Consider the following 22,026-nt stretch of genomic DNA (forward strand, 5'->3'; position numbering starts at 1 on the left):
GCTAGCAGACTGCCGGTCTGGGACATCCGGTACGGAAGCAATCGACTCCGTCCGTTTGGTGTGCTTTAGATGCCTCCTTTCCGGCCGTAAAGGAACGCGAGACACGATAATTGTGCGCCCTTTGTTCGTGTGCGTGTGTCTGTATAGCCGTATTATCCTGTGGGCTCACGAAAGCAAATCCAAACCCTCACTGATGATACTGACGACGAACGACGACGGTGTGTAGATCCCTGTGATGGGATTTGTTTCCGGGTTGGGCGTGTGTTATCGCGCGGTTTGCTTTAAGCCGCTGTAATCCCCTCCAGGGATCCAGCAATTGTTTGCCAGTTCCTCCCCCTTCCCCCTCCCCACCCAGGCCAGGTTGGATGCGTGAATGTGGTTTTGTGTGGAAGGTGTGTCTTCTTATCGCAAACCTTAATACCGTTGACGACCCTCTGCTCCACTGATGAATTGGTTCCGCACAGCTTTTCAATTTCCGTCTAATATGGCACCAGATTTGTGTTTGCTTATTAGTGTACGCACATGAACCAAGGGATAGTTGTGGCCTTTTCTGTATGTTTGCACATGTTCGGTTGGGATTTCCCTAATCACGCGTGTAATCCCGAGAAAACAAGTGTCAGATTTTGGGAGATTCGGCAAGCAGTGACTGGAGCAGGAAGTAATTGGATGAAATGGGTGTACAAATTGAACTTTGGAGTTGTCAAACTAGAGTGTAAAATGATTACAAATTGGTTCTTTTTTAGATAATTTTAAAGCAAAGTTTGATAAATGTAAGAAAGAATATGTTCAATGGTAATAATGATTCTATAAAAAGTCAGAAGATCTTGGAGTCGCTCTGACTCAGCTTAGGTTTTTTGAGGCTTAATTTACTATACGCGTATATGATTCGATAGGAGGACAATCCGGCTGTGTAAATAGCCAATTTCACTATTACTGAGTTGTTCTTTTTTTTAAGAATCTTTAAGTATGCTGGCTGTTATTATCGACGAAGTAGATGATATCGGAGTGAAGATAAACTACCATAACAATTCCCAATTCTATCAGAAATAACAGATTTACTTATTTCATTTATTTAATTTGTGAATTACATTTATTACTCCTGTATTCTTGGAAATTTGTGAGAGCCCTGAGCAACTGATCGGACTCAGATCAGTAACATAAATATTACGTTTATTCAATGAAATTCCACCATACATCGCTCGTTGCGCAATAATTGATTGCGATATGTTTACTTAACGCCACCTGCACATTCGCAAAGTACTTTTTTTCCATTTAACCCATCAGGTGCCTCATAAAAACGAGGGAGGAGTGTTGTTAATTGACGAAAACCTCGCACGCAATTAAAATTCCGCTAACGCCATTCGCCTGCATCCCGCGGTTAGGATTCGTCAGGGATTCACGCAGTGCAAAACAAACAAAAGTGCACCGCGGAGGAAGTAATGCAGCATAAAAACATGATCAATCGGCAAGGGAGCAGTAGACATTGGCTTGGCATTACCCTGTCGGCCATTACCCACACGGTGACCAAACACTCATTAGCGCTCTGGGTGTTTAAAATTCATTTTTTCAACAACCAAGCACCGCCAGCTTGTGATGTATTGGAATTTTTATTCGATGCAGATGCAAATAATGATGGGTCAGATGTGCACCTTGTCCATTGCCAGATGGGAGTTAATATTATTGACACGGTACGGCATTGATTTTGCTGTGTTTTTTTTTACATTTTATTTTTATGTATGTTCCCCCTCGGCTGGCCGGTTTTTGTCGGCGCTCTGTTTGCCCTTTTTGGCACCCGACAAACGCCACCTCGGGGATGACATCAACTGGCCCGGGTTGCCATTTCGATAAGCGTTTAATAGGCGTTTCTTATTTATGTTATGTGTGGCCCGTTTAGTGCGCTGTCAAAAATGATGACAGTCCCACAGCCCGTTGATGATAAGTGTCTTCCGGCGTTTGTGGCGCACGTTCCCTCACACTCTTCTGGTGTTTTGTGACCGTTGAGAAGAAGAAGATGAAAAAAAAAAACAACACCAACCGGGAACCATTTTGTTAAGTGCCCGCGAAACAGGAAAGCTTTTAATTTGCCAAGCAGCACAAGATCGGATCGAATATTAAATTGGAAAAAAATCGCTAGCTTAAGCGTCGCGAAGTTCTTTAATGAGAAGAAATTGAGGTTTGAGTGCCGTGAAAGTTACCTTTTGATTGTTTTATTCCACCATCCGGCAATGTTTTGTTGCCGATGATACTCTCGAATGACGAAAAGTTTAATTAAAACGTGACGATATATTGGAACATTTCGGCTGCCGGTCGTCGTATCCACGATCACCTTTTATTATCTCGTGCCACAAAGTTCTCCCCCATTGCAGCTCGGGACCCACAAGCTATCGGGAAACGAAACTCGATTTTGAATTGAATGGCATCAAATTAGCTCCCTCATTAGGGAAGAATGACCACCGGTTGTGCGTGCGAAAGAACCGAACTCTTTCAATGGTGTCCCCGGGGGTGTGCTGTGGAATGTTTGCCAGACCCAGTGGGATGCACATTTTTGTCGACACCTTCCTACAACCGACCGGAACACGACGCGGCCAGAAAGGGTCGACAGAAAACGACGCCGCGTGTGACATAATTCGCGCTGCCCGACACCGTCGTGGTCCGCTTTTGGCAGAGTCCTTTGCTTTTCCCCCCACTTCGAGGTTGGATCGAATCAAACAGGTTTCCGTTTCGGTTTGGCAAGGCGTTTGTAACATGCGGCACGGTAGTTTCAGCGGCTGCCAAAACGAATTAGCGCATCGGGAGTTGTTTGGGGTTGGTTGTGCCGCTTTATTTAGCATGCTGCGGTTTACTCCACCGGGTTTTGTGTGTTCTGGCGGGCGTGGGAAGTTTCGACTCACTCGCAGACAGATTGAGTGATCCGACACCGTACCACTACCACGCCGTTCGTGCGTGTGGAGGGGGTCGGTGCCGGTCGGTGTATGACGAATCGCACATCCGACGGACTGTGGTGCATTATTGCATCACCGCATAAAGTGCATCTGTATTAGCGCAGACCGCACATGAACTGTCTGGCATGGAAGAGCGTGAAAATTATTGATATGAATGAATTTAAAACTCTCCCCCCAACACACCCCAAGTCTGGAGGGAGTGGTGGGAATTCACCACGAAATCGACAACGGTTGCGCTAAATGTAAATAAAATGTTTAGGCGAAGGTTACTGTTGAAATAAATTTTGCGATGATCGTACAACGCGGTGTGCGTATGTTTGGCGCCATAGCAGAGACGTGCCTAAAGGGTGGTTGATTTGTATGCACATCTGTGCGCTAGAGACGGTTTGCAACGATCATCCTACACACTACCCTCGATCGGTACGATAATCGTCGATGCCGGTGGTCGATATTTGAAACCGGGAGATTTTCACACCCAAAAACCAACACTGTTCGATACACGAGGTGGCCGTTTTTATGTGCCGTTTGCCAAACCGATCCCAACCCCAAGCGCTTCATATGCAAACGATCGGCGAAAGGGGTGTTTTTTTATGAGCCAATTTGTTTACAAATTTTATCACATGCAATTAACTGCACGTGGTAAGCTTTCAAAATGCAAGGGAACTATTTGAAATATCATATTTTTCCTTCATTTTATGTGTATTTTAGTGCTTTAATACACTTGTAACACTTAAAAACTACAGTGTAATGTCGTTTATCCGTACTAATTGAAACTTACCCCTGACCGGATAAGCGAACAACACGGTTAATGAGCCTCATGTACTTTGTTGATAAATATGTGTGTAATACATGCTTTTTGACATTTTGTTTTTGTTGAATCCAAGGTATTATTTTATTTTATTGTCAATTTTGTTTTGCAAAATAAGTCGTACTTAATTTACCATAAAAATGTTTATTATTTGATGTTATGGGGTTTGTAGTTTATACGTCAAATTGCCTTTGCAACTGTCATGCTCGTGCAGCACGGATAATTCGAACCCCCGGTTAATAGTAACCCGGGTTAAACGGTGTTGTTCCTCCATGCTTTTAATGAGTAAAACATTTGTTAATTAATATTTAATAATAGATAATACTAAATAAAAACAAACTCTTCTTTTTTAAATTATTTGATTCTTTAACTAAGAAGGATTATGAACTCCCCCCAGAAAAGATTTACAACGTCTTTATTGCACCTCAAAAACAAAACATGGTGAGAAACATGTTAATCCTCTCTCCGAAAAGGTTATTCCGTACCGTCTGCAAACAAGCCATTTGTCTTTCATCGTGCTGAAATATAGCTGCTTCAGGAGCTGGTGCAGTAGCAGCTAACATTAGCTCGCCATATAAATTTTCCACCACCATCATCATCATCATCACCATCGTCGTCGTTGTACTATGGACTCCTTTTTGCCTGCAAACTGCGCTCAAGGACAAAAGCTGCATTTGCCGAGCGAGAAGCTACCGTTTGTGTGTGATGCTTTTCGGTTTGGTATTTTCTTTTTATTTCCACCACGCCCTTGCCCTTTTCAAATGCACCTAATCATTATCCGATCGATCATCGACGCAGTAGCGATAGGAAACTAAATCCTGCTCCGCAGCACGGTGCCAGCAGCATCCCACGGGGTGGATCGTTTCTCTTTCTTTTTCGCAGCTTCGCTTGTTGTTCGCTTGTTTGTGCATTCGTTTGATCCCTTTTCGATTGCATTTTTCTTTACGCGTGGGAGTGGAAAAACTCCCATGACCCATGGACCAAGGACGGAAATGGGAAGTAAAATGGGGGTGGGAGAGTGATTCCTAGAAGCGGCTGCCTGCTGATGATAAATGATCAATGGTTAATAATCTGGTCTGGTCTGGTGTATGCGGAGTGGCTCGATGTGTTTCTCCGTAATGAAAACTGTTTGTCCTTCAGGTCGTGGACAACAGATAAATATTTGTCTCCCATCGAAGTCATACAGCTTAATAATTCATTCCAATCGATGAACAAAACGAGATCGAATGTAACATAATGTTATGCTTGCGTGTAACGGACTGCATTGTTATCGTTGTTAGTGATGGCACAGGATCACTATTCAAAGCCCCATTACAAATCGTAATCACACACCATTACTGCATGCGCACCACAGTCACGTACGAATGGGAAACTCCATCATGCTGAGCTGGAACTGTTCCAGAACCGATTCGCTTCCAGAAGGAAATGGCAACAACCCCCTCCCTGTGTTCTGGCAAAGCATAGACGACAAAACACCAGCTGTTGATATCTGAATCTAAATCCTTAAATTTATAAACACACCGGGGTGTGCAAATCGTTAGAAACGATTCGATTCCAAGTCACACAGGGATTTCCTCTTGTGAGTGTTGTTTTTGTTTTTTGTTCGTGCCCGTAGGATTATCAATTTTTTATGTCCCCGGCAGGCACTGGGTGCGTTGGCTCCCTCCTCCTCAAAACAGCAAAATGATTCGTTTCGCGCTTTTTATGGTCCATTTTCATGATACTTCGGTTCGGCCCTATCTTTTCGGCCAGCAAACGGCACCAAGAACCTGCTGAACGACGATCATGAAACGGTGAAGCATAAACACGAAGGAGCCCATCTATTTGTGCGGCCGATCCCCGGACACCCCCGGTCGTGGTTGGTGGTGGATGCTTTTGTGTGAACGCACGGTGAAAATCATTTCCATCGATGGTGGAATATGAAATGATGATTATTATCGGAGGATTTAGTCGCCATTTTTATTGCCAGCGGCCAATTCCCATTTCGAGATTGGACAGCAACAGCAGTCGGCACAGTGTACCGAACGGTACCGAATCGTGTGTTGCGCGCCGTAAAAGCGGAAGGTAATAAAATTGAATTTAAATAACCTTCAGAACGTACATGTGCATTGGAGGACAACGAAAAAAAATGCACGAAATTGCATTAAATAATGTGCGATGATATTAAAGTTTAATTATCTCTCTCGCGTACTGGAATCATTTTTTTTTTGTTAAATGCACGGTCCGTTGCACTTTTTAATTATTGCATCATAATCAAAAATCTCTCGGCAGTTTGTTTATCGATAATCAAAAGAACGCAGGAAGGCGAAAGAAAAACAGACAAATGTTCATCAAATAGCCACATTAATGAGTGTGAGATCATTGATCAATAATAATTTTTACCGCTTGTATATGAGGCACAGATGACCCACACTAAATGAGAACCACTGTGAAGAGAGGCCGGAATGGAATTTAATTTCCGTTTGTTGAGGGAATTGAAGGTTAAGGAGTTGGAAATTTATCGCTATACAAATTTTAGTTGGAGGCGACGCATAACGTTTCCATGGTAACATTATTTCCCACATCCATGGATCATTTTTTTGGTGTGAAGCATTTTTGATTTCACATCTATTCTTTAAACTCATTTCTTTCGCTAAGCCTTCTACGATCCAATCGCCAACAATTTATTTTTCCATGTATACTATGGTTTTAGCAAATGGTTTTTACACGTATCCACAGACGCGCAATTTGTGAATGTTTTTATGTGTTGTCCTTGGGTATTCGCGCGTTTTGTTGCATTTTCAGTCGGATCCTTTACGAGATTTTCAAAAAGATTTTAATTTTGGTCGGTGATACAGTGTGAACGGTTTCTTAAACGACCTATTCGAGCCGTACCCCCGTACGCAGCACTCACTTCTTCTAAGAGGTCTGAACCTGCCATTTCTGGCTTTCTGTATCTTTATTTACCCGAAGCTGGATAGTCAGTCCTGAGTACGGATGATTGATCCGGATGGGATTTTGGTCAGGTCGCTCCAACGCTTCCAAGTGCCAAGTGAGCGACACACTATCCAGATTAATACAAATCAAGGAAGACCAGAAATGGTCGTTGAATCCACGAAGATAGCAGCATTGTTTTCTAAAATAATACCATGCTTTACAGTAGCTTATAAATATTTTAAAGTTGTTTACTGCTTGATTCGCTGCAATTTTTCAAGTTTTATTTTTCACTAACAGAAATGCGAGAGTGTTTCAGGAGTAATTGCTGTTGTTGTGCTATGTTGTTTACTTCTCAGTTTAAATAGAGAAATTTTTATCAAACCAGATAACCGAGAAGATTTTTAATAGGGTTAATTTTTTTTCAAATCGTCTGTATTTCAATAACCCATGACACAAGCACAACATCAAGAGATATTGGCCAGCAAATTCTGGGTCTTTTAACTTTATTTACCCGCAACCTGGATAGTTGTTCCTGGGAACGAGGGATTGGTTGGGTTGTAATTTTGTACCGGTCCTGTCTAAAAACGACTGGCGCCGCTACATCTGATTAAATGACGTCATATGAAATTTAAACATGTATGTGTCTGTTACTGGAAAGACATGACTCAAATATACTGTCGGTGAGAAATAAGTTCGAAAAAAAAACTTGGGAAATCTGTGGTACCTGAATGTGGATGGCTACTTAACCTTAGATATATCCAATCAGTTGCTTTTATCTAATTGTGAAAGACGTCGACCTTCGACGAAATGCGATGCCTACGAAAAGCATAATTGCATAGCAAGCAACTGGGGATCTGACGCAAAAATATTAAGAAGTGCTTTAGTGTAATTTGGAATACTCATGTTAAAATGATATGTTGCATATGATCCAGATGGGAGCTGAACGCAAACAAGACGGGTCATATATTTTTACGTACATTTCATTCGTGACAACTGACCCAGGTTCGGGACTTATTAACCACAAAGATAAAATATCTAAAACACGACGCTAGATGTCCAGATCAGAGGAATGGCTATATCAGACTAAGAGAAGAACGAAGTCATCAAGGCTCAAGGTCTGTTAAAACCAATAACAACAACAAAAGCTCAATGTGACTTGGAATATGCTTTGCCAAATAGTTTTTTATGAGAGCCAAAGGGGCCCGAGGTGAGAAATTTGATAATTTATTAAACTAAATAAAGTAAAATTAACAACATCCTCCAATTGGGAAGAAAACCTCTTTTTAAAACATCTTTGAGTTTGCGTACACAACAAAATTCTGTTGCATAGCCCTGTAACCGGGCCGATTAGCTAGTGTTTTCCAAAAAGTCGAGAGTTAGTTGTCATACACACTTAATACATCTTATCTTTTATGTAGGTATTTTGTGGGGTTTTTAATATTATGGAGTAGTCTTTTTAAGTAGTTTGGTCTCATCAAAAATGTCCTTCGTATGGGGTGGGAAAGAAGAGAAGCCGAGAGAGTCCCCAGGTGGGATTCGAACCACGACCATCGGTATACCAAACCGCAAGCCGAGACTCTAGGCCATTAGAAAACTCGTTGCTATGAGGGTTATATTTCGCATATAGGCACTGTGTTCATTCTCACCTTCACTGGCATACACAGGAGACAGTAGAAAGCAGATATCCAGTTGATGGTAGCTGAAATGATAATAAGTAAAAGTATAATAATTTATACATATTTTACGCAAACAATAGCGAGAAAAGCTGTTTAAAACCACTTCTATTTTCGCTATTAAAAAAAAGTAGTACAAAAATAGTTTTTATCTTCTCGAAAATTGCCTTCCCGTGATATGGGATTCCCTTAACGAAGGGAGACAGAAAAAAAGAGACATCAACACTGCAGTGCCGAGAGTGAAAAGAAACGCTAATCGTGTCACGGCTCATTAGGTATGCATTTGACCGTAATGAGCCGCGATATGATGCTACCATCGTCCAGCCCTGACTGAGCACTGCACGCCAGTGTCGGATGCGAGAAAAAAAAAGTCCACAAATCCACGAACGAATGCATTTGCTCGCTCTCCTGCGTGCATTTCTATCTCTGTTACGATGCAAAGCCGCAGCACTGCGTACTGTCCTATCGCGTATCCACATATTTTTTTCCGTCCCCGTGGGTTTCGTGCACATTTCGCGACTATTTTGTGTGAATACGCTAACCGGGAGATAAAAGATAAACCTTCTATTTTTACCGCCGATGGTTGGTTGGTTGGTGGTGCACCAATTGTTATCTTTTGCAGTTTATGACTATTTTATCACGCCGCGCGCGTAGCAAAAGTGGTTATTTTGCAATTTAAAACGCACCCCGCCGCGTATGCTGCATTCGCGATCAGATTCCAGTGCGATTCATGCGTCCGTATATGAGGCGAATAATTTTAGCTCGAATTGGGGGGTACGAACTTTGCCTTCACCGGGGAGAAGCGTCGTTTCCGTTTTGGGATGGCTCTCGGTACGCTTTGGTCGTATAAATCATAATTAACCAATCTCCGGGTATCCCCAGCGATGGCTCACTGGGATGAGTCTAATTTTCCCATTCGGTCGCCCGTTTGTTCACAGCAGATTCTTGAGACAAATTCCTTTACCTCCGAAGATGATTTATGTTTTATAACGGATATGTCGGTTTCGTTGGCTGTGCGTTTGTGTTTTGACAAATATGGGTCCGTGAACACCCGACCTGACGGATTGCGGTTTGTCAGTGAAGCGCAGAACACAACAGATCCGGCGCTCCGGTGGGTTGTTATGCTATTGTTTGTGTTCCAACACACACACTCGAGACCCAGAGTTCGCTATGTAAACAGCAGCCGCAATAGCAGAACGATGACATGATGTAGCGGCGGCTACCGAAATTTCACGGTGATTCACGGTAGCACGGTTAGGTAGGAAATGTTTTTCCTTCCATCGACTAAATGTTTCCGTAATGGATACGGATGAATTAGAATGATCGCTACTAAGCATGTTCGGATGATGAGCAGCAGCAGTATGAAAATGTAATGATTTTCGCTTGTATTTGGCTAGGCGTTTACGATTCGACGTACAACCCGAGTTTCATCTAGTTTATATTCGCAGAAAATTTGAATCGATTAGAATATATTGATCTGCAACGGATCGGATCATTATATTTTCATTCCACCAGCGCAAGTTATGGCGAAAATGGTTTCCATTCCATATTCCACGAAAGAAAATTTCTCTAGCAGGAAAATTGCATTGCAGAAATTGTTCTGGTTTTTGTGGAAAATTGATTTTCCTTGGAATTACTTTTGAATTTATAATGATGTGCCAGCAACAGGTATGATACTTGCTAGGAATTGAACGTAATGTTCAACTCGGCACGGGAGCTTCAGCTCTATGGTTTTTTTCTCCCATTATTTTTCCACTAAAATATTGGAATTTTATGGTCAGCCTGTTTACCTATCTTGTGTTTTGCCTAGCAAAATTCCCCAACGACCATCTCGTTCCACTATGACTACGATATTCGCTCGCGAGTGGCACAAGCAAAGCACAAATAAAGTAGAAATTTTTTAAATCAATATTTTCCTAACACACTTTTCGCCCATTTCGTGGTGGAATTTTTGCTCATTTGACCGTGGTGTTTCATTTGGCTTGTGTGAGCAACGTATGGAGCAACAACGAAACTTCCGCAACAAAACAAATTTTATCCCGTATTCATATGCATCCCTACGGGGTGCCATTACGTGGGGTAGAGAGAGCGAGAGAGCGTATTTAAAGTTTTTTTTTGTTTGTCTGTGGCCGGAAGTGAAAAATTCGAGTGGAGAAATGAAAACAGCGAACAAATATGCCCCACGGATTGTGGGTAAAAATGGTTTTTAAAACACTTTTTCATACGATACGCGGGGTGGTAGTGTTTTTTTTGTTTTGGAGTAGCGTGAGTGGGTAACAGCCGTGTCATGAAAAATACATTCTAATGGTGAGAGTTTGCGACGATGAATGAATATTTACTTAACTAATCTAACTTTTGCGCGCACGTCTGTCTCTAGAAGCGACGCTGGAATTGAACGGGGGCGAATAAATCTTCCACATTCGTTTTCCCCCATGCCAAAGGTTTTTCCTGGGGGGGGGGGGGGGGGGGGGGTGCCTGTTGGGAGTGGCCATTTTTTCCCTCCTTTTTGAGTTACTAAAATTGAGTTGGAAGGAAAACGATTCCCTCGGGTGCCCGTTTTTGTTTGCTTTATTGTTCATCATTTCATCATTCCCATCCAGCATCCAAAGTTCGCGATCACCACCCTACCCGTGGGTGGTCATCGTTTATGTCACACCGAGCATACATTGTTGGGGAAACAGCACTACCGTACAGACGGACAGACCCGGACCCAGAGTTGGGAACATTACGGTAAAGTGTCGATAATTAAATTTCAATACCATATTTTGCGTTCATTCCACGTTTCGAGATGGGTATGGGCCCTTGCCATGGCAAACGACGAGCTGCATCATAAATTAGGGGGCCTAGAAGCGCATTGTTGCGCTTGCTTGCAGCAGAAACGCGTTTAAGCGCCGCAGTGCAATAAAACTCGATCACATACAGGTGCGTTCCGCGTGTCCAATTTCGACATGACCGCGGTGACAACATGGTTGCGCGAATGACACACGGGAGACCACCCGGGAATGAGATCCGTTTTCGTACGTTGTCGTTGTGTCCGATCTGCATTATCATCAGCCGTCGGTCGACTCGTATCGATCGTCTGTGGAAAATCGAGCGTGGAAAGGCGTCGGTATCTCAAGCGACCGTTTGTTGATTACAATAATTTTCAATGCGCATACGCGAATAATACACATAAGAGGTGATGAGAAGGGAAGTGGAGTGGAAGGAAACCCTGGGTGAAAGGGACCCCTCTCCATCTGCCTGGGCTGATGATGATTTGCATGATTGCTTGATTGTGCAGAGCGCGATACGCGACGGAAAAGGTAGTCTTTAATGAGTGCTTCGGATCCTTGAGCGCTAAACATAGCTCCGTTTGGCGCAGCACCGTGCACCTCCACAGGCTCGATATCTTCGCGCGGGCAAAGGAAATATGAGCAACTCGGTGGCAGCCACAACAGGCTTTCAGGTTTTATTGACTGCTTTCTTCCAGCCCTGGATGGGTGGGTGTAAGTTGATGAAAGTGAATGAAGTGCACTTCGTTAATGTGTTCATGAGTGATGTTTGTTTCCATCCCATTCATCACTTGTGTTGGCGATTGTTGTGGCGGTGTTTTGTAATAATATTGGTCCACTTTTATTGTCTTATTAATTTAATTATGTTTATTGCTTTTTTGTGTTTTTGTTTACATACTTAAATGAATCATTTTCTTTATTTTTTTGTTGTTTTTGTTTGGTTTTCCGTTTTTGTAAGTTTTCTTTCACGTCGATTTAAGCCCATTTATTTGTTATTATACAACTGTTTTTTTAAGTTCTTGTGAATCAAACAAATCTTTTTCTGAATTCTGTTCATATTATTATAGGATTTGTTGAGATCTGAATCTCTAATTAATTTCTGGTACTTAACCAATCGGAGATCAATTCTTTTCAAATATTTCTCTTTTGAGTCTTGAGCTTCGAATCAATCAATTAATTCTTCCTACAAATGTGAAGAATTCCGAAACCTCGCTCCAACTGGTATGGAATTCAGAAATGATTCCCACTTTACGACTTGAAGTCAATAACCCCCCTGTAACTGCAAGCGAACGAAGATGACTTGGGCCATTTCACGGTGACTTGTACATTTTAAGTTTCAATTCACTCTCTTCGGTGGTGTCCAGTAATTTGGAGTTCCATTTTAGAAAGGATCTCACTCTCTCGCTCGCCTCAGATCCCCAAAACACACCTGACACACAGAAAAACCACAACCGGAATGAATGGTCGCCTAGCTCAAATTCCCCAAAAAAGGAAATAGTGCGGGAGATAAATTTCCACACCGAACCGCCCGACCATGACCACGACCGGGTGGTGGGTATACGCAACCGGCGCCTGCCTGTGGCCACCATTAACCATCAAACCATCTCATACGAAACTGAAAAGTGCCCAAAAAAAAAAAAACCGAAGGCCAATCATATCATATGATTTGACACGATCAATCAAAACGTGCGTTTGACTTTTCGATTCGACTCCGCACCAAATGCGCCCTGCCTGCCCCCGGGTTGCTCCGGGGTGGCATTTGATTTTGTGGGCAAGCTGGGCAGGAGTATCGTTTCCATCACCGCCACTACCACCGCCCCGGGTTTGCCTTGCTTTGTTGTGCCTTCGTTTCTCCCATCGGAGTCATCATCGTGTTGACCGCGGGAAGGCGTTTCCCAAGCGCCAAGAAGCGAACCGAAAGCGGCACCGCGGACCATCCAGCGAAACCTTGAAACCATCGGAGTTTTTGGGAATGGTGTGCGGTTTGCTGCCGATGTGTAAAATTATGCTCACCGACACCGACATTTGATCTTGTCTTGCCGCGGCACAGCTACAAGACCGTGCGTAACGCTGGACCGACGGTAGCGGCCACTGCGCGTAACGTCTTGGTAGAAGCCGCCGACCATCGCTGTCGGGTCTGACCCATTGATTAATTGAAGGATTTATAGCATTTAAATATGATCAATTCGTAATGGCTGCGTGTGTACGGTCGACACCGGCACCACCGAGTATCTTGTCACTTGTCACTTTGGTCTGGCTGATGCAGCAGCGTCTTCTTGGGTATGGGGAGTTACTGCTGACATGTACACCAAATGAGCTGCCAGACTTGGGGACAGTTTTTGTTTTTGGGAGGAGGAATTAGAACAAATGGGATGTTAATTGCACACACACATTCGTTTCGCATTATGTGTGCTTGCGGGAAGCATTATACGCTTTAGACGACTACCCACATTGGCCCAAGTCCAAGGATTCGTCGAAAGAAAAGGGAGGAAAAAACAGAAATATTCAAAACATTTTAATTCCTTTGCTCCCTTTGTTGACCCTTTTGGTTCTTGGGCAGATGAAACACATTTGCATTTTAGAAGCGAGGCTATTTTTTTTTCAGGGTTGTAGTAACGGCTAACACTGGCGATCGCCAACAATCGGCTCTTTTGAAGATGTTGCCAGCGGTAGATTTTTTTTCTTCTGTCCCCATCCGAAAATGCTCGAGTGACAGTGAAAAGAACTGTTGAGTGTGTTTGATTTGTTTTAATTTCCCCCCCAGGGTACTAAACAAAGGTGCGGTCATAGTCCGATTAGTAAACCGAAACGCACCACCTTTACACCTCGCACACACCGCAATCGGACACTGGCAAGCCGCGAAACCGACCGATCATGGGGCTGGTATTAAAAACCGACAGAGTCACCGATTTTTTGGGCACACGGTTGGTGTGGTTTGATTTGTGTAAACTTTGCAACATGATATGCTGTGGTAAATGTGGGGGTTGGGGGGGGGGGGATTCTTAGTTTCGTCTGGCGGCAAAATGCCAAATTTTGAGCGAGTGCCAATTTCTATTAAAATCATCTACCACCCAACTTTGTGTGTGAAGCGTGGCGGTTGTGTGTGACGCGTTATGTTTAGTCTTTGGCGGAAAACGCTTTGGGATCGGTGGTGTTATTAGTCCGTGTGTTTGATACGGTACTGGTTTTGAGGGGGGTTTTGTTTTCCAATCCGGAAACTGAACTGCTTTGACGACCCTGGGCGACCTTTTGTACGATCGTCGAATCATCGATCGTGCCAATTCGATATGGGTTTTCCGGCTGGTTGAGTCTCGCTGGTATGTTTACCGGATTTTGTGTTGGTTTGATGTTTGTTGAAGATTTGAATGAGTTTCATAACCATAATCGTTGCTTTTCCACTTCGAAAAGGGTGGATCGAATGAAGCGAGAGATTGAATCAACGTTTTCTTTATAGCTCTGACGTCCACTTCCGATGTTGGAAGGTGAAGGAACTTGACACTGCCAGCTGCCGCTGGAGTTTATTATCGTTTTGGTCCCTTCAAAGTTTATGAAGGACAAGTTGTAATTACTGAAAATAATGTTCTAGTTGTTAGGACAGAATTGCATGTGTGATTGTGGTTTGTTTTTCATTAAATTTCAAGAGACTTGTAGGTATACATTCTTTCTAGAATCAATTTTTGCTCACAGAAAGCTCGAAAAATAAAGAGAAAATTTACAATTACCTTTAAATACTTCAGTTTAATTTGAAAATAATTGATAAATGGTTTCCAATTTAATGTTTAGCTCAAAAAACCTTTTAAAATTAATGACAGGATGTATTCATTATTTTATTCAAAGAAGTTATATACTCAGACAGTTTTCCGGGTGGTTTATGAAAGGAAATTAATGTTGGGAAATTCGAAAGGTAACTTTGACAAGAAAATAATCTCTAATATTGGAATGTGAATAAGTAATATCTTCCTGAACATGTTTATATGCTCAGGTTGAAGTTATTGCAGAACTTCGTCCGATCATGAACTTCAAGAAAATGCAAAATGCATTATTTGAAATTAATTTATGTCCACCTAGTTTACTGATCGAGCTTAAGATTTGAAGTGAAATGTTTTTCACACGTAGTTATCGCTATTTTTTTCTATTAATTACAATCGCAATTAAGCACTTCATGGTGGTGACCTGTTTGTAATCAACCCTGATCTTTAACGTCATCAAATTTGTCTCCTTTTACTAACCGGTCGACCCCGGGCCACTGGTGAAGACCACTCTGCTTCACACCGAAGAACCAATCCCTACCAGCATCGCACTGTTTACTTTCGATCGCGGACGACCGAATGCGACCGGTACCGGTGGCCGTGTGGGTAAATTGTGCACTTAACAGGCGGATCCGATGACTCCTCGATGGGTCTCCGTTATTTACCCGCTCACTAAAGCGAGTCGTGTGTAACAAATTGATTTCAATTCCGAAACGCTACCACACGAACTCTGTGCCACCGGGTTTTTTGCCTTTCCCTTCTCAGACATCAGCGAGCAGCGAAGGGAAGGAAAAAATGCGTAACTACGGAAGCGCAAGCTGTGTGGAACCGTTCCGTTGCATTGGACGTTCCGAGTGCAGGCAAAACATAATAATATCTGTGGAAGAAACGAGACCAGGAAGATACCTTGCGCGTCGACAAATTGAGTGTTCGCTCGCCACTGCACCCGAACAAATAAAATCCATCCGAGGCCGGGACGGGACTGACTGTTTGCGCAAAACGTAAACCCAGCAGTTCGGCATGCGTGTCACGTGGCCGGTGCCGAATGAAAGTATCAATATTTGCGCTGCATTTAGCACCTCCCGGGGTCCTCCGGGTGCATCTCTCCGGGTGCATGCGGGCTGTATGGACACGCGATCGTTGCTGGGGTTCGCTTCCGTGTTTACTCAGATTGTCCATCCTGCCCTGCCGCGAGTCTCCTCCTCCTTCTCGCGCTTTTCTCTTGATGACACTGCAACAGGGCTTGCTAGTGGGGAAAGCGCTGGCTTCGTAATCGACCATTATTGACACGGCATAATGCTGATTACGAGGGCGGCTGGGTTAAGCACGTCTTGTGTGATGATTTTAGAAGCATTAAATGGTTGGGTAACGAGGCAGGATAAAGGAATTGGTTGTGTTTGCGTCATTTACAGGGTTTTCGCATGCAAGTGACAACATTAGATCCACTTTTGAATGGAATTTTTAGGAAATAGATCTAGAATTCTTCTCACTTTCAAGGGGTTTTGCATGATAAAATCGATTCTTTTAAGAGCTTTTTCGACGAATAATGTGTGAAATGAGAAATTGAATCGGAAAAAAGATCAATCACCTCACAAAAGTTCCAGAAATTTCGTATCTTCCAAGACATACTTTCAACTTCAACTTCAACGTAGTTCAGTAATGATTATGCCAACTTCATCTTAAGAACCCTCAAACTCTGCTGTATTAAATTTGCTTTTAATTGTTTGATAATTGTTTGACTTGTAGAATATTGATTCCTCAACCGACTATTAGCAATTGACAAGATTACATCGCCATCGCCGCAAAGTGCTCCTCCTTAATGGTTTCTCCAATTTTCCCTAACGCAGATCGAGTCCGTTGATTTGGCGCTGAAAATTCTCGACAACTACGATGTGCGTGGCCACAAGATCAAAGTGCAGCGGGCCGAATTCCAAATGCGCGGTGAATACAATCCAACCCTCAAGCCAAAAATGCGCAAAAAGGAGAAGGAGCGTCTGAAGAAGATGCAGGAATCGTAAGTAGAGCGGTGCTGTTGTGGTCGTCGCTTTTGGGGATAATTTAGACACGCGGGAGCTTGGGTTCGCTTGCCTCTCCAACGCTTGCACACGCCGCACTGAATGTGTGTGCGTTAGTTTCCTGCTTACCATGTTTAGCATAAATTATGATCATTCTCATTTAGCACCCGGCCCCGGCCCCGGCGGTGATGCGGATTGATCGAGTAGCGAAGCCAAGGTACCGCCGACCCATGCTAATTGTTCGCGGTGTTTCACTTTGATATCAAACGAAAGTTAAAGTTCCCCCAGTTTGAAACTCTGCGTGCTCGTTAGCAAATAAGGCAACGCGTTAATTTTAGCCCGAGCGTTGCACGAATTGTGAGAATAATAGGTTTGGCCATCATCCAGTCTTCAAGGATGGGTTTTCGGAAAAAAAACAAACGCGGTCAAGGTGTTGTTTCTCACCTTAAGAAAAATCCCTTTCTTATGGAACGTCTTACTTAATGCTTAAAATGAAGCAGTTTAATCACAAATTTAAAATCCTATCGATAGCTTGTAAATTCTCTCATTAATTGCCTGTTGACATCGACGTATGGTACTGTAAGTGGTTTTGTTTATTAATCACAGCTTAATCTGCAATTGCCATAAAATAAAACGTTTCCAAATGAGAGCTACGTTTATCGCAAACTAAACCGGTCCTAGTGGTGTGTTCCGTTGAAGTACACCACACTTACTTTGTACCGTCACGCCAATGGCAATGAACGTATGAGTAAGCGCAGATCCTTCACTACAAATCGCTCTATCGGCAAAAAAAAAACCAAAACCAAACACAGTCAGGTATTTAAGTTTTAACACTTTTACTGCTTGTACGTGCCACACGCTTCGCTGTCAGAATTGTGCAATAAATTTACATTACCCACCGACTGCACTGAACATCTTACCGATTAATCCCCTCACGGTTTTTTTATTTGCAAATACCGATTTAGTACACGTTTGTCTTCGGATGAATCAGTGCGGAGCCCTCGGTATCGGGCACCGGGTATTATTGTAGCGTGTCTTATTACCGACTCACACTCTGCCCGGCTCGTAAATTGGCTCCACTCAGGGTGAGGAATTTTTGCAAAATATCAACCATTTACAGACGCAAAAGAGAAACAAATGCGGCAAACGGCAATCGCGATCTAGTGTGCCCCATACACGTCTCAAGTGTGTGACTCATTACGCACGATCCTTCACCCAGAAGCACACGAACACACGGCTCATCATCACCGCGATGATCATGTGCTCCCCATTTTAGACTTCATTACCAATCCGCAATTCGCCTCTGGGTGGAGGGTGAAAATTGGCAAACCTTACCACGGGTACTCATGCCCGTGTGCTGCGCCAGCTTTCGAGCAGTTCCCCCCGTTTTTCAATTGGTCGCGATTAGCAAAGCGCAAAGCGGATTAGGGACGGTTTTGCGTGCCACGCGTTTTCAAACAAACGACCGAGAGAGGCGCCACTTGAAGACGCGGCGGCTGTAAAACTGGGAAATAGGAGCCGTATCGCTGAACGGTCCACTATACTTTTAACGAGTTGAGCAGTGTGAAGAGCCCGGTTCCGGCAAAGCGAGAACGATTTCACGGATGACCGAAGCGATTGGCTTTCCACTCGGAGAGGGGTGGGACAATGTTGGGATGGGCGAGGATTTTCATTTTGTCTCCCCTACCGCTTGGCTAATCGATTCCGTTCTTTCACTGTTTTCTGCTTCGTAAAGACTGTTCGACTGGCGCCCGGAAAAGATGCGTGGCGAACGGTCCAAGCACGAGCGTATCGTCATCATCAAGAACCTCTTCGAGCCGTCACTGTTCGATCGCGAGGTGCATCTGCTGCTGGAGTACCAGAACGATCTGCGCGAAGAGTGTGCCAAGTGTGGCACGGTCCGGCGAGTGCTGCTGTACGACCGGCACCCGGAAGGGGTCGCCCAGATAACGATGGGTGACCCGGAGGAGGCCGACCTGGTGGTGCAGATGATGAATGGACGCTACTTCGGCCAGCGCAAGCTAACGGCAGCGATCTGGGATGGGCGAACAAAGTATCGGTATGCTTAATCGTGGCCACGACGAGCCACCGGTTCGGACGGTTCGGAAGCTTTTAATGGTGGGGGAGAATTTCATTTTGCACACCTTCTCACGTGACTTTTAATCCCGGACAGCATTGCGGAAACTGATGCCGATATTGACAAACGGCGCGGCAACTGGGAGGAGTTCCTCGAAACGGATGAAGCTGTTGAAAAGGGGAAGGAGGAGACTGAGGGCGGTTCGTCACCGACTGCAAAGGCAGACGACGATGCTGATGGTGTTCCACCACCGAGTGCGACAGAAGCTACGCCGGAAATGAAGTTGGACGACCCAAAGGAACAACTTCCGGCGGTAGAAAGCGAAGACATCGAGAAGGAGGCTGAGCTGAAAGAGGCCGAAGATGATGACGAGGTAGAGGAAGCGAACGATCCCGAATCCGTTTAGATGGCGTTTGTAATTGATTCGTTTTGGGCATAGAAATCATCGGCGCCCCGTTCAAGTGAATAAAAATACGAAATGGTTATCGGATCCTGGTTTTATTACTGCTTCCTAGGGGTTGTAGGATTATTAAAAACCAAATAATACAGATCCGAAAAAGGGAGGAAATTTATTTCACACAAAGCAAATCCGGCAACAAATATTGTTCAATTAAACAGCTGGAAGGGAAAAGATGCTTTGTTAAGTACAAAAGTGAAAGAAAAAAAAGGCTGAGTATAGGAGTTCATAATATAACATAGGAATACAGTGCGTAACATAAGTATGTAAAAGGTTTTCCTGCTATGTTTTAGGAATTTTAGATACATTTTAAACAATTTATCACGTATTTTCACCAACTTATCTTTTTTTGCATTCGGTTTTGCATTTAATTGTATTTCATTAGTTAATAAATATAAAGAATATGTTCGGCTGTTCGTGTAGTTTTCTTACGCACTGTATTCATAAAACAGACGGATGATTGAATTAAGAAACACTGCTTCATTCCTTTACCTCTTAGATGAGGTTTTATATAGCGATTAGAACATTATTATTAACTATATTGTCTATTTATATCACTTTCAGTAAATTATTTAATTTCGTTTGCGCGTGGCTTCTGCATTACAAAAGCCTTTTCTTTCTCTAGGACGATTTCCATTGTCGGTGCTAATCATGAAGCAGCATTTATTCGGCAAGCATGACACAAGAGCCAGCTTTTTCCTCTTGCTGGGGTAAATAATTCTATTGAACAAATTCAAATAGCTATTTTGCTGTTTGTACTGTGGTTCAGTTTGTGGCTCTCATTCCTAAACACCTCAATATCAATATGCTGCGGACACTTTCTTCTTCCCCCACTGTTGCGAGAAATCGAACGAGCGAAAGAATGTCTGCAGACGGTTGAGTGTTTTTCAGTCAACCACAACGCAAAAACCACAAAAAGTCAATGCAGTTGTCACCGCTAGTTTGCGGTTGAATCGTCTCGCCCCGACTGGCGTGCATTGGAAACGAAAGTCCAACGGAATGGGCAATGGGACTGTTTTGCATGTTCATATGTGTGTTCCTTCAAATTGTGACAGAAAATTTGCAAACAAAACTCTCCGTCCCCACTACTAGGCCACCTTTATAATGTGCATCGAGTTCGTTCGACCGAGTGTCAGTGTGCCTGCTCAAAGGGTGTTATTTCGATCGGCAACGACAGACCGACAGGAATCATTGCATACGGCTGTCTCTGGCACGTCCGTGACAGGGGGTACAGGTTGTTGGTGTCCGGAACCGTCCCAGGAACACGCGGACGGGAATGAAAGTGTCAAGATTCGGTTCACTCCGTTCGGGTACACACACGCAAACACGGCACAAAATGCACCTATTTATTCTCATTTGCATTCTTTCGGTTCCATCGGAGGAGCGGGCACCGACCGACCGAAGGGCGACAATTTCCCGCGGCAAGTGTGTGAACATGATTCTACCGACACACTTTCTCCCGTACAGAGGGACCCCATTGTATGCTGCTGCTTGCCACATTCACAATCCCGCAGTGTTCGAAATTTTCTTTCAGCAACGAGTTGAGTAAGGGCAAAAGGACCGGCAGGACCCAGGGAGAGTGAGGATCACTCCTGTGGTCAGCGCATTCATCTACATCATCATCGCCGTTGTTGGCATGTCGTTTCGGTTGCCACTTGGCTGGCTAAGGGGCAAAAGGAAAAACACCTGGCAAAAGTGCATGCCACAGCATAAATGTGCACTCAGCGCACATTTTGCGAATCAAGGCCAGGTTGGTATGACGGCGTATTTGTTTTCAAATTGGTGCTGTTTTTTTGTGTGCTCCATCAACGTGTTTTAATCAAGTAATGAAAGTAGTTTAGAACGGTTTGCATTGGAATGATATGGAATTCTACCGTATGTGGAGTGTTAATTTATTATTGTTACTCTAACAATAGGAGAGACTTGTTATAATAATAATAATAGTAATCGGTAAGTATATAAGTTATAATTAAACATAAATAATGAAACTATAATATTTTTCCCTAAACTTCTATTTCGTTTTAGACCCGTGAAACGAAGAAATGATTTTTGAGCAAGCAGCAAAATATAAACAAAAGACAAACAGAACCATAAACCACATCTACTAAACAAATGGTTCAGGCACGATGTGTGTCTACAGTGGCGCACAAAAACACACCTTGCTGACGTTTGCCCAAAAAAAGCGAAAACACAAACCGGCAACCCATTCGCGCGATTAGGACGTCGACCGGCCGCACGGTGTTGCGCACAAAATGCAGCCAGCATCGTTTAAACCTTCGTTTCTCCCATTGCAACAACGAGGTGCAACGCGGCGCGTTCTATTTCTGCGAACGGACCGTACCGACGGAGAAAGGAATGCAGCCAGAACGGAATGAAATTCGAGTACCGTGAGTGTAGTACCCGTCTTCCAAATAGGTGCCCCGCGGGCTCAATAGGCAACAAAAGCACGCTGCTCGGTGTGGGAATAGCTGCTGCGCTGAAGGAGGTCTTTTTTATTTCCTTCTTTTGGTCGGTTAAGTGTATGAAATGATCAACAATAAAGGGAGCAGTCAGCAGTTTGGCTCCGTAGCCAAGCGGTCGCCATACAAAAGAAAAGAGGGAAGACGACCGAACCGAAA

General features: G+C 43.7%; 2 protein-coding genes across 3 annotated transcripts in view; one reads left to right on the forward strand and one right to left on the reverse strand.

The window, feature by feature from the left end:
* The window catches only part of LOC128306010 (HIV Tat-specific factor 1), a 56,371-nt gene extending 36,941 nt beyond the window's left edge, over positions 1–19,430 (forward strand). The window contains exons 3-5 of the mRNA XM_053043677.1: positions 16,707–16,873; positions 18,610–18,933; positions 19,048–19,430. Coding sequence (XP_052899637.1) covers positions 16,707–16,873; positions 18,610–18,933; positions 19,048–19,357 — 801 coding nt within the window. The 3' untranslated portion in view covers positions 19,358–19,430. The remainder of the gene's footprint in view (positions 1–16,706; positions 16,874–18,609; positions 18,934–19,047) is intronic.
* Positions 1–22,026, reverse strand: part of LOC128306011 (uncharacterized) — a 96,104-nt gene that overhangs the window by 26,361 nt on the left and 47,717 nt on the right. For both annotated transcript variants that reach the window (XM_053043679.1, XM_053043678.1), the window contains exon 3: positions 8,313–8,365. The gene's annotated coding sequence lies outside the window, so the exon portion shown is untranslated. The remainder of the gene's footprint in view (positions 1–8,312; positions 8,366–22,026) is intronic.

The sequence above is a fragment of the Anopheles moucheti genome, chromosome 3, assembly GCF_943734755.1.
Source record: "Anopheles moucheti chromosome 3, idAnoMoucSN_F20_07, whole genome shotgun sequence".
NCBI lineage: Eukaryota > Metazoa > Arthropoda > Insecta > Diptera > Culicidae > Anopheles > Anopheles moucheti.